Source organism: Erpetoichthys calabaricus, chromosome 12 (assembly GCF_900747795.2).
Source record: "Erpetoichthys calabaricus chromosome 12, fErpCal1.3, whole genome shotgun sequence".
In the NCBI taxonomy this organism is placed as follows: domain Eukaryota; kingdom Metazoa; phylum Chordata; class Cladistia; order Polypteriformes; family Polypteridae; genus Erpetoichthys; species Erpetoichthys calabaricus.
The window spans coordinates 102,629,782-102,642,972 of NC_041405.2; the positions used below are offsets into that span (position 1 = coordinate 102,629,782).

Consider the following 13,191-nt stretch of genomic DNA (forward strand, 5'->3'; position numbering starts at 1 on the left):
GTGAAGCAATCTGTAAGCTTAAAACGCAGATTCTTCAAAACTTTTAAGGAACATTGAAATATCTTCGTAGTACATGTTTAATTATTATATCCGTCTATCCTTCCAGTGTCGCGTCAGCACCAGCAAGAATACAACGCAATGCAGGAACAATCCCTGAACTAGCTAGCACTGCGGCACCGTGTCCTCACAGGTTTAATTATTAACAATACATATTATTTAAATGAAGTTAAAGTTTTATCTGTATAATATAATCAACATATTTTGCTGCATTTCATCTTAAAAATGATATCATCATATGTAAATACATGCTTCATAAAGTGGCGCAGATTGTGCAATATTATAACTGTAGTGCAAGTTTACAGTGAGGTAATTGTACTTATAAGTACAAACAGTTCTACAAGGAGCACTTGATGGACTGATTGAGTGTGTTTATAGTTCTTGGGATGAAACTTTTTCTAAACCGCGAAGTCCGTACAGGGAAGTCTCTGAAGCGTTTTGCCTTGGCTCAGGCAGCGTCTGCTTCATGCTGTGTACCGATGATTCTTTTTCCGATCAGCTGCTGCTGTGAGTCCCCACTCAGATACAGTGATATAAATACTCTGAGTGGTGCAGTGAGAGTAATATGGAAAAAGATGATCTGCTGTGGCAACACCTAACGGGAGCAGCTGAAAGAAGAAGAAGATGCAGTGAGAGTTACGCTAAAGCAGTTATGGTATTTGGAATACTATGGCTATTTCCTGGACCATTATATTGCTGCAGGTTAATTACAATCAGATGCATTACACTACAGTTAGTTTCAGTGTATTTATAAAGCATCGTCAGGAATGTGGATCTAAGAAAGAAAGGGTGATCACACAGGAACAGTAGAACTGCTTTGACGCTGGGTGCCGCCAGTCTGCAAAACCGAGCGGAGAAATTGCGTACGCCAAGGTATGAGTTACCGTGGAAATGTGCGTGGCTTTATGCCAAGTTTAGGTTTTATACATCGCGATTTGAGCGTGGAAAGGTTCGTACGCAACATTTCTGTGCGTGTGCACCGTTTATACATGAGGCCCCTGGTCCGTGGTGATTATTTTCCCTTTTTCGAGTAATAATTTCCATTTGTTTGCGCTACTGCGATCTTTACTTTCTTTTTTTTTATACTTTCTAATTTTCCTACTTTCATATTCTTTAACTTTCTCTACATGTGTAGAGCCTTTCAAATTCCACTGCTTTCATAATCTCTAACCTGCTCTGCATGTGTATAGCGTCTTTATGAAGTTCTACTTTGTCTTTTACTCTCTGTCTTTTAGTTCTGAGCCCGATTGGACGTGCTTTTTTTCAATTCTACTTGTTCCGGACTGATAATTACTTTACTTATTTTATGAATTTGCACCTAGATTATTCTTTTTCTTTTTTACTCTTTTTTCTCTCCAACGCTTTTGAGTCTCTTTTCTACACACTGCTTTCTTCTTCACTTAGTCATCGACATTTCATTTATAATGTATTGTCCTTATACGCTTTATATGCGCTGAAACCCCGGATCTGTGTGTGCTCAAATCCTTTAGACGACTGAATGTGTGTCTTGCAAGAATCTCATGTTCAGTGTCATTGCGAGACGGTCCTGGGTCAATCTCTTGGTACAAAGTCTCATGTTTAAGGTCCCCGCAAGACTCTCCATGGCCATTCTCTTTCATCTCGCGGGTCTTTTAAGTGTCATCCGTGATCTTAACGTGATCTTAATATATACTGTATATATATATATATATATATATATATATATATATATATATATATATATATATATATATATATATATATATATAGATTGTAGAAGTTAAGGCGTTTATCCACCTCTCGAACCCTCAGGTACCACTCTTCAGACCAGGTGAAAGTATAATAACTATTATTTATTTTATTATACTGTGCACAAAGCACTACACACACCACACTACTCATATACTCAATAAACTATTCTCTATAAACCAATCCTCCTCGCCCAGACACTTCGCCACCCTACCTCCCAGCTCAGCTCAGTGTTCTGGGCTTCCCACAATCCTTTTATAGCCCCTGACCCGGAAGTGGTTCCAAGCACAACCCACAAGTCCATTTCCTTCCGGGTCAGGGCAAACAGTCCTCTTCTTCATCCCGGGAGCACGTCGTTTCTTCCGGACACGTGATGCTGACGCAGTCCCGGGTTATAGGGCATACAAGAGCCCACTAGCCCTCCTACAGCGACTCCTGGCGGCCCCCAAGGTATCCAGCAGGGCTGTGTCACAACACTACAAAGTCCATGAGGCCCTGCTGGAACTCGAGGCACGAATATGCTGTCCGGAGGGCTCATCCTAGCGGCCTGGGGGTGAGGGCCGGACTGGGAAGCCGGCAATCCTCCACAATATATATATATGTATATATATATACACATATATATATATATATTTCTGTTTTCGAGTGCACCAATAAGATTTATTTAAATTTCATCTGACTTTTATGCTAATTGGCTCACTTTCAAATTAGCATTCTTGTAATTCTTTGCTGTATTTTTAGGGGGGGAAATATCTTTATTTGCAATGCCCATTTTTCATTTGAATGAACATAAATTGGGTGCCAATTTAAGCAGATCATTAACTGTGTTATATTTTGTGTCATGTTCAGCATAGCTATTGTGATAAATTCTTGGTGATTGTTCAAATTCATTATTCTTACAGAGAAATATATATAGGGAAATTGCATTTCAAGTAAAAATTATACTTATGGGTATATATGTTCATGAAGTTTATAGGTGACCTGTTGTAGCCTAATGGCACAGTTCAAAGGTTTCCAATCAGATTTATTAGTATTCCAAAATGCATGTGCTGTGACTAAGAGTTTCATTGTGGGTGTTTTTCAGTCAAGCAGCCCACCCAGCGCCTTTACCTGCCTCCCATGCGCACATTCCTGCTTTGCATTTGGCACTGACAAACTCAAATTCAGCGCTGCTGGACTCTGAATCGAGTTATGTATGTTAGACATAGTTGAACAAATAAATTAATGATTCATGTTAGTCCTTTATGCACGAAAGAAATCAAAGCAATGCTATGGAAGAATTAATAATTGATTTTAAAGACAAGTGGAATAGGTTGACTGTTTCAGGAAGTTGAAATGTTAGCATCTAAACTTTATGCAGAAAATATCTGGAAGTAAAGTCATAAATGAAGTCAGTTCATTTAAATCTCAAATCAAAGATGATTTTTACAGTGCATCCTTAAACCTTTTAATGTATTATACAATTCTGGTGAATGTAAAATGTATTCTGTGTTAACTATTAACAATTTCCTCTAAATAATCTTTTTACTAGACATCAGCACCCAGTAGACAATGCAGGACTCTTCTCCTTCATGACTTTGAACTGGTTGTCTTCCTTGGCCTGGAAAGCCTATAGGAAAGGCTCATTAGAGATGTGTGATATCTGGGGTCTATCCTGCCACGACACCACAAAGATTAACTGTCAGAGGTAAGATATTTGTGGTATTTAATTATTTTGTGCTAAATGTTTATTAAAGGTATTGCTTTCTGTGGAAAATTGGTTAACCTTTTGGAACATATTACAGCCAATTACGTAAAAAGACACATATCGCCATTTTTGCACAACTATACTTATCAATTGAGAACTCTCTGTTTATATTTTCAGTTCTCCCACAATGCAAAATAAAGTCACAACAGGGAAAACAGAGCTATAAATCTTAAATTAGTGGAAATCTGCTGTAATAATATACAGTACTAGACAAAAGTCTGGACACACTTTTCATGTTTTTGATAAAAATTGCTACCTTTTTTAAATCAAGATACCATTAAATTGAGTTTAGAAAAACACAAAGACATTACAGGTGTTTCTACTATTGTTTTGTGACAAACACTACAAAGCCCCATTTTCAGCAACCATTCCTTCAGTGTCCTAATGGTCATCTCCCTTAACTGATTCTTAATTTGTCATATTTACATGCTAATTGGTTATTAGAGAAACCTTTGTAAATGGATTAGCACTGCTGATTCCCGTTATTCTGTTCATTTAGCTTGCAAGGTACTGGCATTCCTAAAGTGCATTTCTGGGAATAAAAATGGCCAAAATGAAACAGCTTTCTCAAGAAACATGTCAGTCTATTGTTTTCTTTTTTTGTGTCCAGACTTTTGTCAGTAACTTCTGTTACTGATGATGCATTACTAAATGTTATCTGATGAAGACAAACTTGGAAAGCAAAATAAATAAAACAACACACTCACATACACACACAGTGGACAAACACACACTTCAGCCCACATCTGATCATCCAATAGCATTGAGGTAACCATGATTTCTGTACTTTATTTTGTGGGACAGAGATATGATCAGAAGAGTTTACCCTTAAACATGTGAAATGAATAATATAATGCAAATGGTAAAAACTCTTTGATGTCAGACATTGTGGTCAAAGGTGGACATATGCAAATTATTTGTATTGTATTGTTATCACAAGTAAATCTGTGCAATGTTCTCCTGACTAAATTGCTAACATGCTGGAGACTTGTTTTATATTTAATCCTGATAGGTAGTACGGTAAATTCTCAGTTAATGTGAACCTCTTCAAGAGCAAATACTATTTGAACCAAAGTACTATTCATGTTTAGACTGCACTTTGATGGTAAGCAGCTGCTTTCTTAAGTCATGAATATTCTAATTGACTGAATTATATCACAAGTTTATTAATTTCAGCTGACAACCCTAAAACAAAGCTTGCTTTGTCATGTCTGCAAAACGCTGACCTCAGAGGTTCTTGCGTGTTTTGCTGGGGAAGACAGAATAAAAAACTAATGGAGAAAACAGTTGTGCTCACAATGAAGTATACTGTGCACTGAAAACACTTTTAGGAATGAATCTGAACATAATGCATATACAGTAAAGTGCAAGCCACAGTGTGTGTGTGTGTGTTCATTTGTGAGAAAGAAATCTTGAATTCCTTGATCCGTGCACCATCATTGAGAACTGGAGTAACAGAATATATCAATGACCTTTCTGCTGCCTCATAGCACCTTGTCTCCTTAATTCAGACCCCGAAAAGCATTCTGTCTAAGGCATGTATGCTCTCCTTGTTTTATTTTTTTCCCAGTGGGCACATAATATGACCTATTGGCTAAGGCACTGAACTTTAAAGTACAAGGTTGCTTGTTCTGTCCCTACCTCTGATTCACTTAATCCAGCTGGATGCAAACAAGTGGACTACAGTTCTACTGCATATTTAGAATTGTGTTTACTACTGAAGTCAGAATGGAAATTAAATGCAGTGTGTTTGCTGTGTATATGGAGTTTTGTCCTATGACAGCCTGTAAACCAGTTAAGTGTTTAATCCAGTCTTCATGACAGTTTGGTCTGGAATACTCAAAAGGACAGATAGATGGAAAATGTTCAACAATGAAAAGTCATCATGAAGCATGCTTGATATTTAATTCTGTACAATTGAGGAAATGTTTTGCCTTTCTGGTTTTACTATTACAGTATTTGGGTCCTAGAGACAAATTATTTCTCCATGTTTATGTGGCTTGTCTTCAAATGACCAAGAAGAATATTTGAACCGTATTTGACTCTAAAATGGAAACTCTCATAATTATAAGTAAAATAAAGTTTTAAAAAAAGGAAATGTCCTCAATTATTTTAAGAAGAAATGTTAACAGCTGGTCAGTCAGTGAAATACAGTATGTCAGGTCTACCTACAATTATAGACATTATTTGATCATTTTGTATCTGTTCCAGCCCTGCCACCCATAGGAAGGGTGGGCAGTTACCCTTACATTTGGATTACAAAATTTGGTGTGAATTTATTTTTACCTGTGGAGTGTGGGAATACTCACAAGTTGTCCTCAAAACCAAACGACCTGCTAAGAGGCAAGTCTTAATCCACTGCATCCACTAAACAGTATCATCTCCAGACAGAGGAGCAGCTTCAGTGATAGACTGCTGTCACTGTCCTGCTCCACTGACAGACTGAGGAGATCGTTCCTCTCCCACACTATGCGACTTTTCAATTCCACTCGGGGGAGTAAATATGTGAAATGTATGACTGTATAATAAAAGAAAAGCCATCAGTAGAAAAGTGTATTTTAGACATACTGTTAAGTGTCCATCAACTGACACTCTTCCATATGTATAGTTACACTTTATTTTGTATTAAAGTGCTTTTTAATTTAGAAAACCATACAAGCTGCTTCACAAATAAAAACTTACAATATTATTGCTGTCGTTTTTTTCATAATTTTAGCACACACTTTCAACTGTGAATAAGTTGCCCGGATTCTCACAGGGAGTCAGTGGTTTAGACTAAACCAGCAAGTCTTCTGGTTTACCAGTCCACTGCTTCTCTGCTAGGCCACAATTGCATTGACATACTACAAGAGCATTTGTCTTTAGACTAATACCTACAAAAACAGCTCTAATTATTAATAACACAGGTAAAAAGAATGACTGTTACATGTATGAGTAAGCCACAAATAATTCAGTGTGAGAAAATAATTGATATCTAACTGTGCCATCAGTGCAGTCCCTTAGGGGTCTATCCTTACTTTTTCCAATTTATATTAATTAACAACCATGACATTTATTTCTATAGCACATTTTCATTCAAAGGATGTTGTACAAAGTGCTTTACAAGATGTCAAAGAAGTAGTTACATGGAAAGAAAAACATTAAAAATAGATAGTAAACAAAAGTAATGCACACATGCATTAGATAGATATAAAATTAAGAAAGAGTCCTTAAATATAGCATTTTTTAGGTCTCTTAATGATGGTGATTAACTGTCCACTATGGACAGAAAAAGAAAAAAAACATTAAGTTTTAGAAAAAACAAAATCAGTAGGGGATCCAGGCCAAAAGACTACCCACCCCCAGCCCCCAGTGGCCATATACTTCAGTAGCAGTAAATTTAGTTCGTCATAGAGGATTCAATGCAGTTGTTTGTGGCTGGGTGCAGGAATGACAAATGGCTGGATCAAAATTTGGGGTGGCAACCATGTTGTCCCGTTTAATATTAGGAGAAAAATAAACAAAAGTAATTCTTGTCTTGGTGTGAAATGCCCAGGTTTTTGGCCCAAAAATTGAAACAGAAACTTTGTTGGTCACTTTAATAGGAGCTCTAGCTACTGTTTCATCCATACAGCAAATGATGCCACCTTCCATGAATCCAGGGCTCTTATGGGTGGTGAACTGGAAAGGGACAGAGTGAGGTGCCTTGACTGGGTGGTTCCTCAGTGCTGCACGTAGAGAAAGATGGCGATGTTAGTGATAGCACCCCTTCTCGTCCCACCGGTTTATTACAAACCTTGACAGGGCCAGTAAGAAGGTCACAGAGTATTGTAGCAATGTGGAGTATCTGCTCTCATTCAGATATCACAAATGGCTGCACAGGCACAGAATGTCACCACAGAAAAGAAAACAGAGAAAAGTAAAGATTATAAAAGATTGCAGATTCATTGAAGAGTATGATAATTCTAAGAATATCTTGTTTATTAAGCACAGCATTAAACTGTAGTTACAAGAAGGCAAAATTTACAAAGTGTGTTTTTTAGGAGTTTTTAAAATGATCTACAGTGTTACCGTGACGTATCTCTATTGGTAAAGTATTCCAGATTTTTGGTGCAAAACAGCAGAAGGTTACCGCACCACTTGTATTATGTTTGGCTCTTGAACTAATAACCAGACTGCTATTAGAAGATCTAAGGTTAAGACTTGTAATTTAGGGACACACACACTCCAAAGTATAGGATGGGGGCAAGATTATTTACAGCTTTATATACCATTAGTGTTATTTTAAAGTCAATTCTAAAAGACACAAGTAACCAGTGTAACTACACTAAAACTGGTGAGATGGGCTCAGGTTTTCTTTATCTAGCAAGGATTCTTGCTGCTGCATTCTGGACTAAATGCATTTTTCTTAGGTAGACACGTTAGGAGTGCATTACAATAATCTAGTCAACTAAAAACAAAAGTGTGGATTAAATTCTCAGCATCTTGCACTGTTATAAGAGGTCTAGCTTTTTCAATGTTCCTTAAATGGAAAAATGCAGGCCTCCATGATTACACCTACATTTTTGTTTACTTCCGCAGTCACTTTTTTTGCTAAAGGATCAAGTTTTTTTCTAATACCGTCATTATTTCCATTTATACTAAAAAATAAGGTTTAAGTTTTTATTTTATTTAGCTTGGGGAAATTACTACTTATCCATTCAGAAATACAAGACCGATATTGGGTCAGACAGCCCAGAGCGTCAGATTCATCAGGCACTTTAGAACAGTAAAGCTGCGTGTCATCTGCATAACTGTGGTAGTTCACTTTGTGCATTAAAATAATCTGGGCTGATGGAAACATGTAAGTGTTGAAAATAACAGAATAGATTGTTATGGTACGCCATGTACAATATCATGGAGAGCTGAACTACAATTGCCACAACTAACAAATAGTTTTCTACATATTAAATAAGACTTTAACCAATTTAAGAGACTGCCCGAGGGGCCCACTCATTGTCGGAGACGATTGATTCGAATACTGTAGTCTATGGTGTCAAACACTGCATTCCGGTCTAGTAGAAGAAGAAGTGATACCTGGCCTCTGTCTGCATGAACCTGTAAGTCATTTACTACTTTAACCTGTGCAGTTTCTGTAATATGAGTTGTTCTAAAACCTGGCTGAAATTAATCAAGAATAGAATGTTTATTTAAATAGTCATTTAATTGCTCAATAACTATTTTTACAAGAATTTTACTTTAAAAAGATAGGTTACAAATAGGTATATACTGCGTCTGATTCTGGTATAGTTAGTGACCTTGCAGATGATAATAAAATTGGAGGAATGCAAGACGCTGAGGAGGTAGCAAAGCTAATTTAAAAAGAACTGGACAAAAACATGGAAAATACAGTTTAATGTAGAAAAGTGCAAAGTGCTGCACGTGGACAAAAGGAACATCGATTATAAATACAAGATGTGAGACACTGTCATACTGGAAGCAACCTCTGTAAAAGATTTAGGGGTATATAGTGATACAGTGTTTTTATTGTCTAAGCAATGTGCAGAAGCAATAAAGAAAAGGCAAGTAAAATGTTAGGCTATTTGACAAAACCAGCTGAATATAAATTGAGGGATGTTGTGCTTAGACTATATAATGCACTAGTGAAATGGCTTCTGGAGTATTGTGTGAAGTTCTGGTCACCGCACTACGTAAAAAAACATACTACAGCAGCACTGGGCAGTCCAGGGGTTTCATTCATAAAACTTTGTGTTGAATAGAGGGTGAAAATATGCTTACCCCAAAAAACAGGAAAATGCATATAACAAAAAAAATATGATTTGTAAAAACTGGCATTCACACCTTTCTGTATAATTTACCTAAAAAAAACACACACACACACGCGTGCAACCATCCTGTAAATATATTTATGTGAACACAACTCGAAACACGCACCAGTGGCCACACTAAAACAACCATATATGAATTATTGTATACGAATGAACTTCGCACAAATGTGTAGACGTCCATTGGCTGGTAGAGCTTCCTCTTGTGACATAAGGTTCCAACATCTGAGCAGTAGCCACTATCACCTAGCACACGTAATGCCATGAATGCTGCTACAATGAATAGTACAGGCCATATTAAAAATGAAGGATTCAGCTAGTTACCTTACCCGTATGCCAGCCATCACGTACAGTGCTATGAACAAGTCACCTGATTAATGGTACTTTGCCACAAAGTAACTGAATCATGTGTTGCACCAGGTCACTGAGCCACAATGTTTGTCAGTCGGATGACTTGTTAATGGAATGTAGCTACTTACGGTTAACAACAGCATTTTTGTAAAGCATCCTTATTCCAATATGAGTGCTGTCAACTGCCATTATTACATTAGGAAAACCGCACACTGTTGCAAATTGCCTTCTTATGTTGCCATGTAAAACCAATCCATACAAAAAGTGAATGGAACACCTCATCAGTCTTTTATGGCTTCCAGCACAGCAGGCATGATGAAGCTAAAGCTTGGCTGAGATACTCCTGACCTATTGGCCAGTTTCCTCAGGAAGGTGCCTGTTCCCAAATCGCCAGACAGTCTTTCAAATGCCAGGACCAACTCAGCACGTAGTTCAGAAAGAAGGTCTCTTGAAAGTCTAAACCAGATCATAAGCCAATCATCATCATGAGCAAAAAAATCTGACTAGTCCATTCCCTTCATATATGACCACTTGCATAGCCTTCAAGCAGTTCCAAACAAACCATGTTTTGTCAAAGCATTAGGCTAAACTGTATATTGGCTGTAGGGCATGATATTTATAGCTTTCTGTATGAAGGGAGTGACTCACATCTGTTGTTACTGCGCTTTGGTTTCAAATTTGTGAAAGTGTGAACAAGTAACCTAAACTGACAAAAAACAGCAAAGTTCTTAAGGGAAAATACACAGCATTTGTTATTTTAAAAGGGAACTAAAACAGAGAATATACATAATATTCATCACTTTGAGGTTTAATGTATTTATTAAATACTTGCTAATGTGAATCATCATATGTGTGAGTCGTCATTCAGCTGGTTTGGCTGCTTTTCCCAACTTGATTAAGGGTGTCATCATTTCCCAATTCCTCCGAAATGCTATGACTGGATACTTTGGAGTGCCGTAAACATACACAAGCTTTCACGGCAAGTTTTCTTTTATAAGTCCCGACTTTTTCATGGGAAGCTGTGCACACACATTTCAAGCCTCTTTTTGTGCGTGATCAAGTTTTATAAACCTGACCCCAGGAATTAAGGAGATATCGTACTCTGACTCAGTGATTTAAACCTGGTTAGTCTCAAACAGAGGAGACAGCATGGGGGATTTAATCTAGATCTTCAAAATCCTTAAAGGCATTGATAAAGCAGATCCAGCAGAATTCTTTCTGATTAAGGGTGATTCCCATACTTGAGGACATCAGTCAAAATTAAAGAGAGGAGTATTTAGGACTGAAACCAGAAAGCACTTCTGGAACAAACTACCAAGACATGTAGTTGAAGCAGAAACCTTAACAACTTTTAGGAAGTTTCTAAAGTATATGCTATATAAAATGTAAAATGATGAAAAGAAAACATAAAGCAGGCTACTTATAAAATAATAACAAAAAATACTATACCACTGTATGTCATGCAAAAGCATGAGGTTATCATGTTGTTCTTAGGCTTTAGTGTTCTTGTAAGAAGTAAGATGAGCTCCATTCTCAGCCTGCTCAGCCTTTCTAACTCGTGTTCTATTATCCTTCTTCTGACCCCCAATGCATCCTTTGCAGCTGCCGGTTGTGAATGAAGGGAAATCCAGGCCCTGTGCACTTGGCTTCAATTCCCAGTAATTTCTGGGAAACTGTTAGTTTAAGGCATTAATCTTTCCTTATCACTTAATGTGCAGTGAAGTTGTCCAAAACTATTAAAAATGATGTATTAAGGAAAAAAATAATTAATATAATGGTACAGTGGTCATTGCTGTTTCAGGGAGCTGGATCTAACCCTTAACTGTGTCATGCCATTGTGTTCGTTCAGTGTCTGTGTAGTGTGGTACGTGGCTGGGGGTCAGACCCAGCCGGGACGCCTGGAAGGACTGGGTCATGGCTTATTTATCCTCCGGGCCACGAGGGGGCAACCGCCCTGGAGTAGAAGAGGCCCACGGAAGGGGAGCAGGGAGGCTCAAGACCGTTGGGGCCTCTGGTCACCTCCAGGGGGTGCCCTGAGCCTCATGGAGCCCGGGACTTATTCACTTCCGCCACACCCATGGAGGACGATCCTTCCAGGGTCACCCGGAGTGCGTCCGGGTGCTCTCCTGATGCTTCCGCCACACCAGGACGTGACGTCAGGTAGAACACCTGGAGCTCATCCGGGTGAGGATAAAGGGAGTTGCCTCCCTCCTGTCAGTGAGCTGGAGTCGGGAGCAGGAGCAGGATGAAGCTCCTGGAGAGAGAGGACAGGTGGCCCAGGAACGAGGAGAGAGAAGGCCCAGGAGAAGGGTGACTGGGGCTAGAGGCACTGTGAGAGTGCGGGACTGAGTAGTGTGTTGTGTGGGGAGAAGAAAATAAAGAAATCATTGATAAAGATGTGGTCTCAGTCTGGTGGTGTCCGGGCAAGTCTCACAGTAGGTTTTCTCTAAGTGCTTGAGTTTCTTCTCACTTCCCAAACATATGTATGCCAGGTTAATCGGCCTAAACTGAGTACACAAGAATGAACACATGTGTGAACATTCCCTGTAACAGATTGACATCTGAGGTTGGCTCCTGCCTTTTGTCTGATACTTCTGTGATGATCTATGGGACCCAGTCACCCAGTAATGCAAAAATGGGTTAAAAAAGGATGAATGAAATGTTATGTCAATTTCTAACCCATTTTATCAAGACCAGGTTTGCACATGGAGCCTGGAACCTGTGCTGGTCAACAAGGCAGGAACAAACTCTGGACAGAGCACCAGTACATCACAGGGGAAACACATACACACACACAACAAACACACACTAGGGCCAATTTAGCATCTCCAATTCACCAAACCTGCATGGCATTGGACAGTGGGAGGAACTTGGAACACCCAGTGAAAACCTACAAAGACACAGGGCGATCATGCAAACTGGACAACGAGTGGACCTGGAACACAAACACCGGTCGTCTTACTGTGAGGCAGCAGCACTACCACAGCACTGCCCATGAATTAGATGAATTTAAAAAATAGAAATTCTATGCAGAAATGATCTTTTGAAGGTCAGTATGGGTAACAGAAAGAAATATTACAGTGTATTATTGTAAGATACTGTATATAACTGGAAATAGAATTTCTCTGGCTTTCTGTCTGTACTGAAAATGGTTGTATGGGCTCAAATGTATCAAACAAAGTAATATATAATATACAAAGTTAAGCACACAAGGGACGGATGAACAATGAGAATACATAGTGGGAGTAGCAAGGTGCAGCGTTTCCACAGATGATACCAGGTTCATTGTTGGGAAAGCAATTAGATGCTGTGTCACAGCCACAATGGTGGCAAATTCACCACCACAATAACAATCACGATGCAAATGATAATTTTATACATACCTTGCATTAATGAAACATTAAGTTGTGGGATATTGATGTAATCAGTCAGGAGGAAGAAGGCACTGTGAGGATAAGGAGGAGAGAAAGAAGGAGAATAAAGGAAAACAGGAAAAACTAACAA

The 13,191-nt window shown here is 38.5% G+C and overlaps 1 protein-coding gene across 1 annotated transcript in view; it reads left to right on the forward strand.

Moving 5' to 3' along the window:
* Positions 1-13,191, forward strand: part of wu:fb13g09 (ATP-binding cassette sub-family C member 5) — a 141,423-nt gene that overhangs the window by 31,909 nt on the left and 96,323 nt on the right. Inside the window, exon 3 of the mRNA XM_028815935.2 lies at positions 3,317-3,472. Coding sequence (XP_028671768.1) covers positions 3,317-3,472 — 156 coding nt within the window. The remainder of the gene's footprint in view (positions 1-3,316; positions 3,473-13,191) is intronic.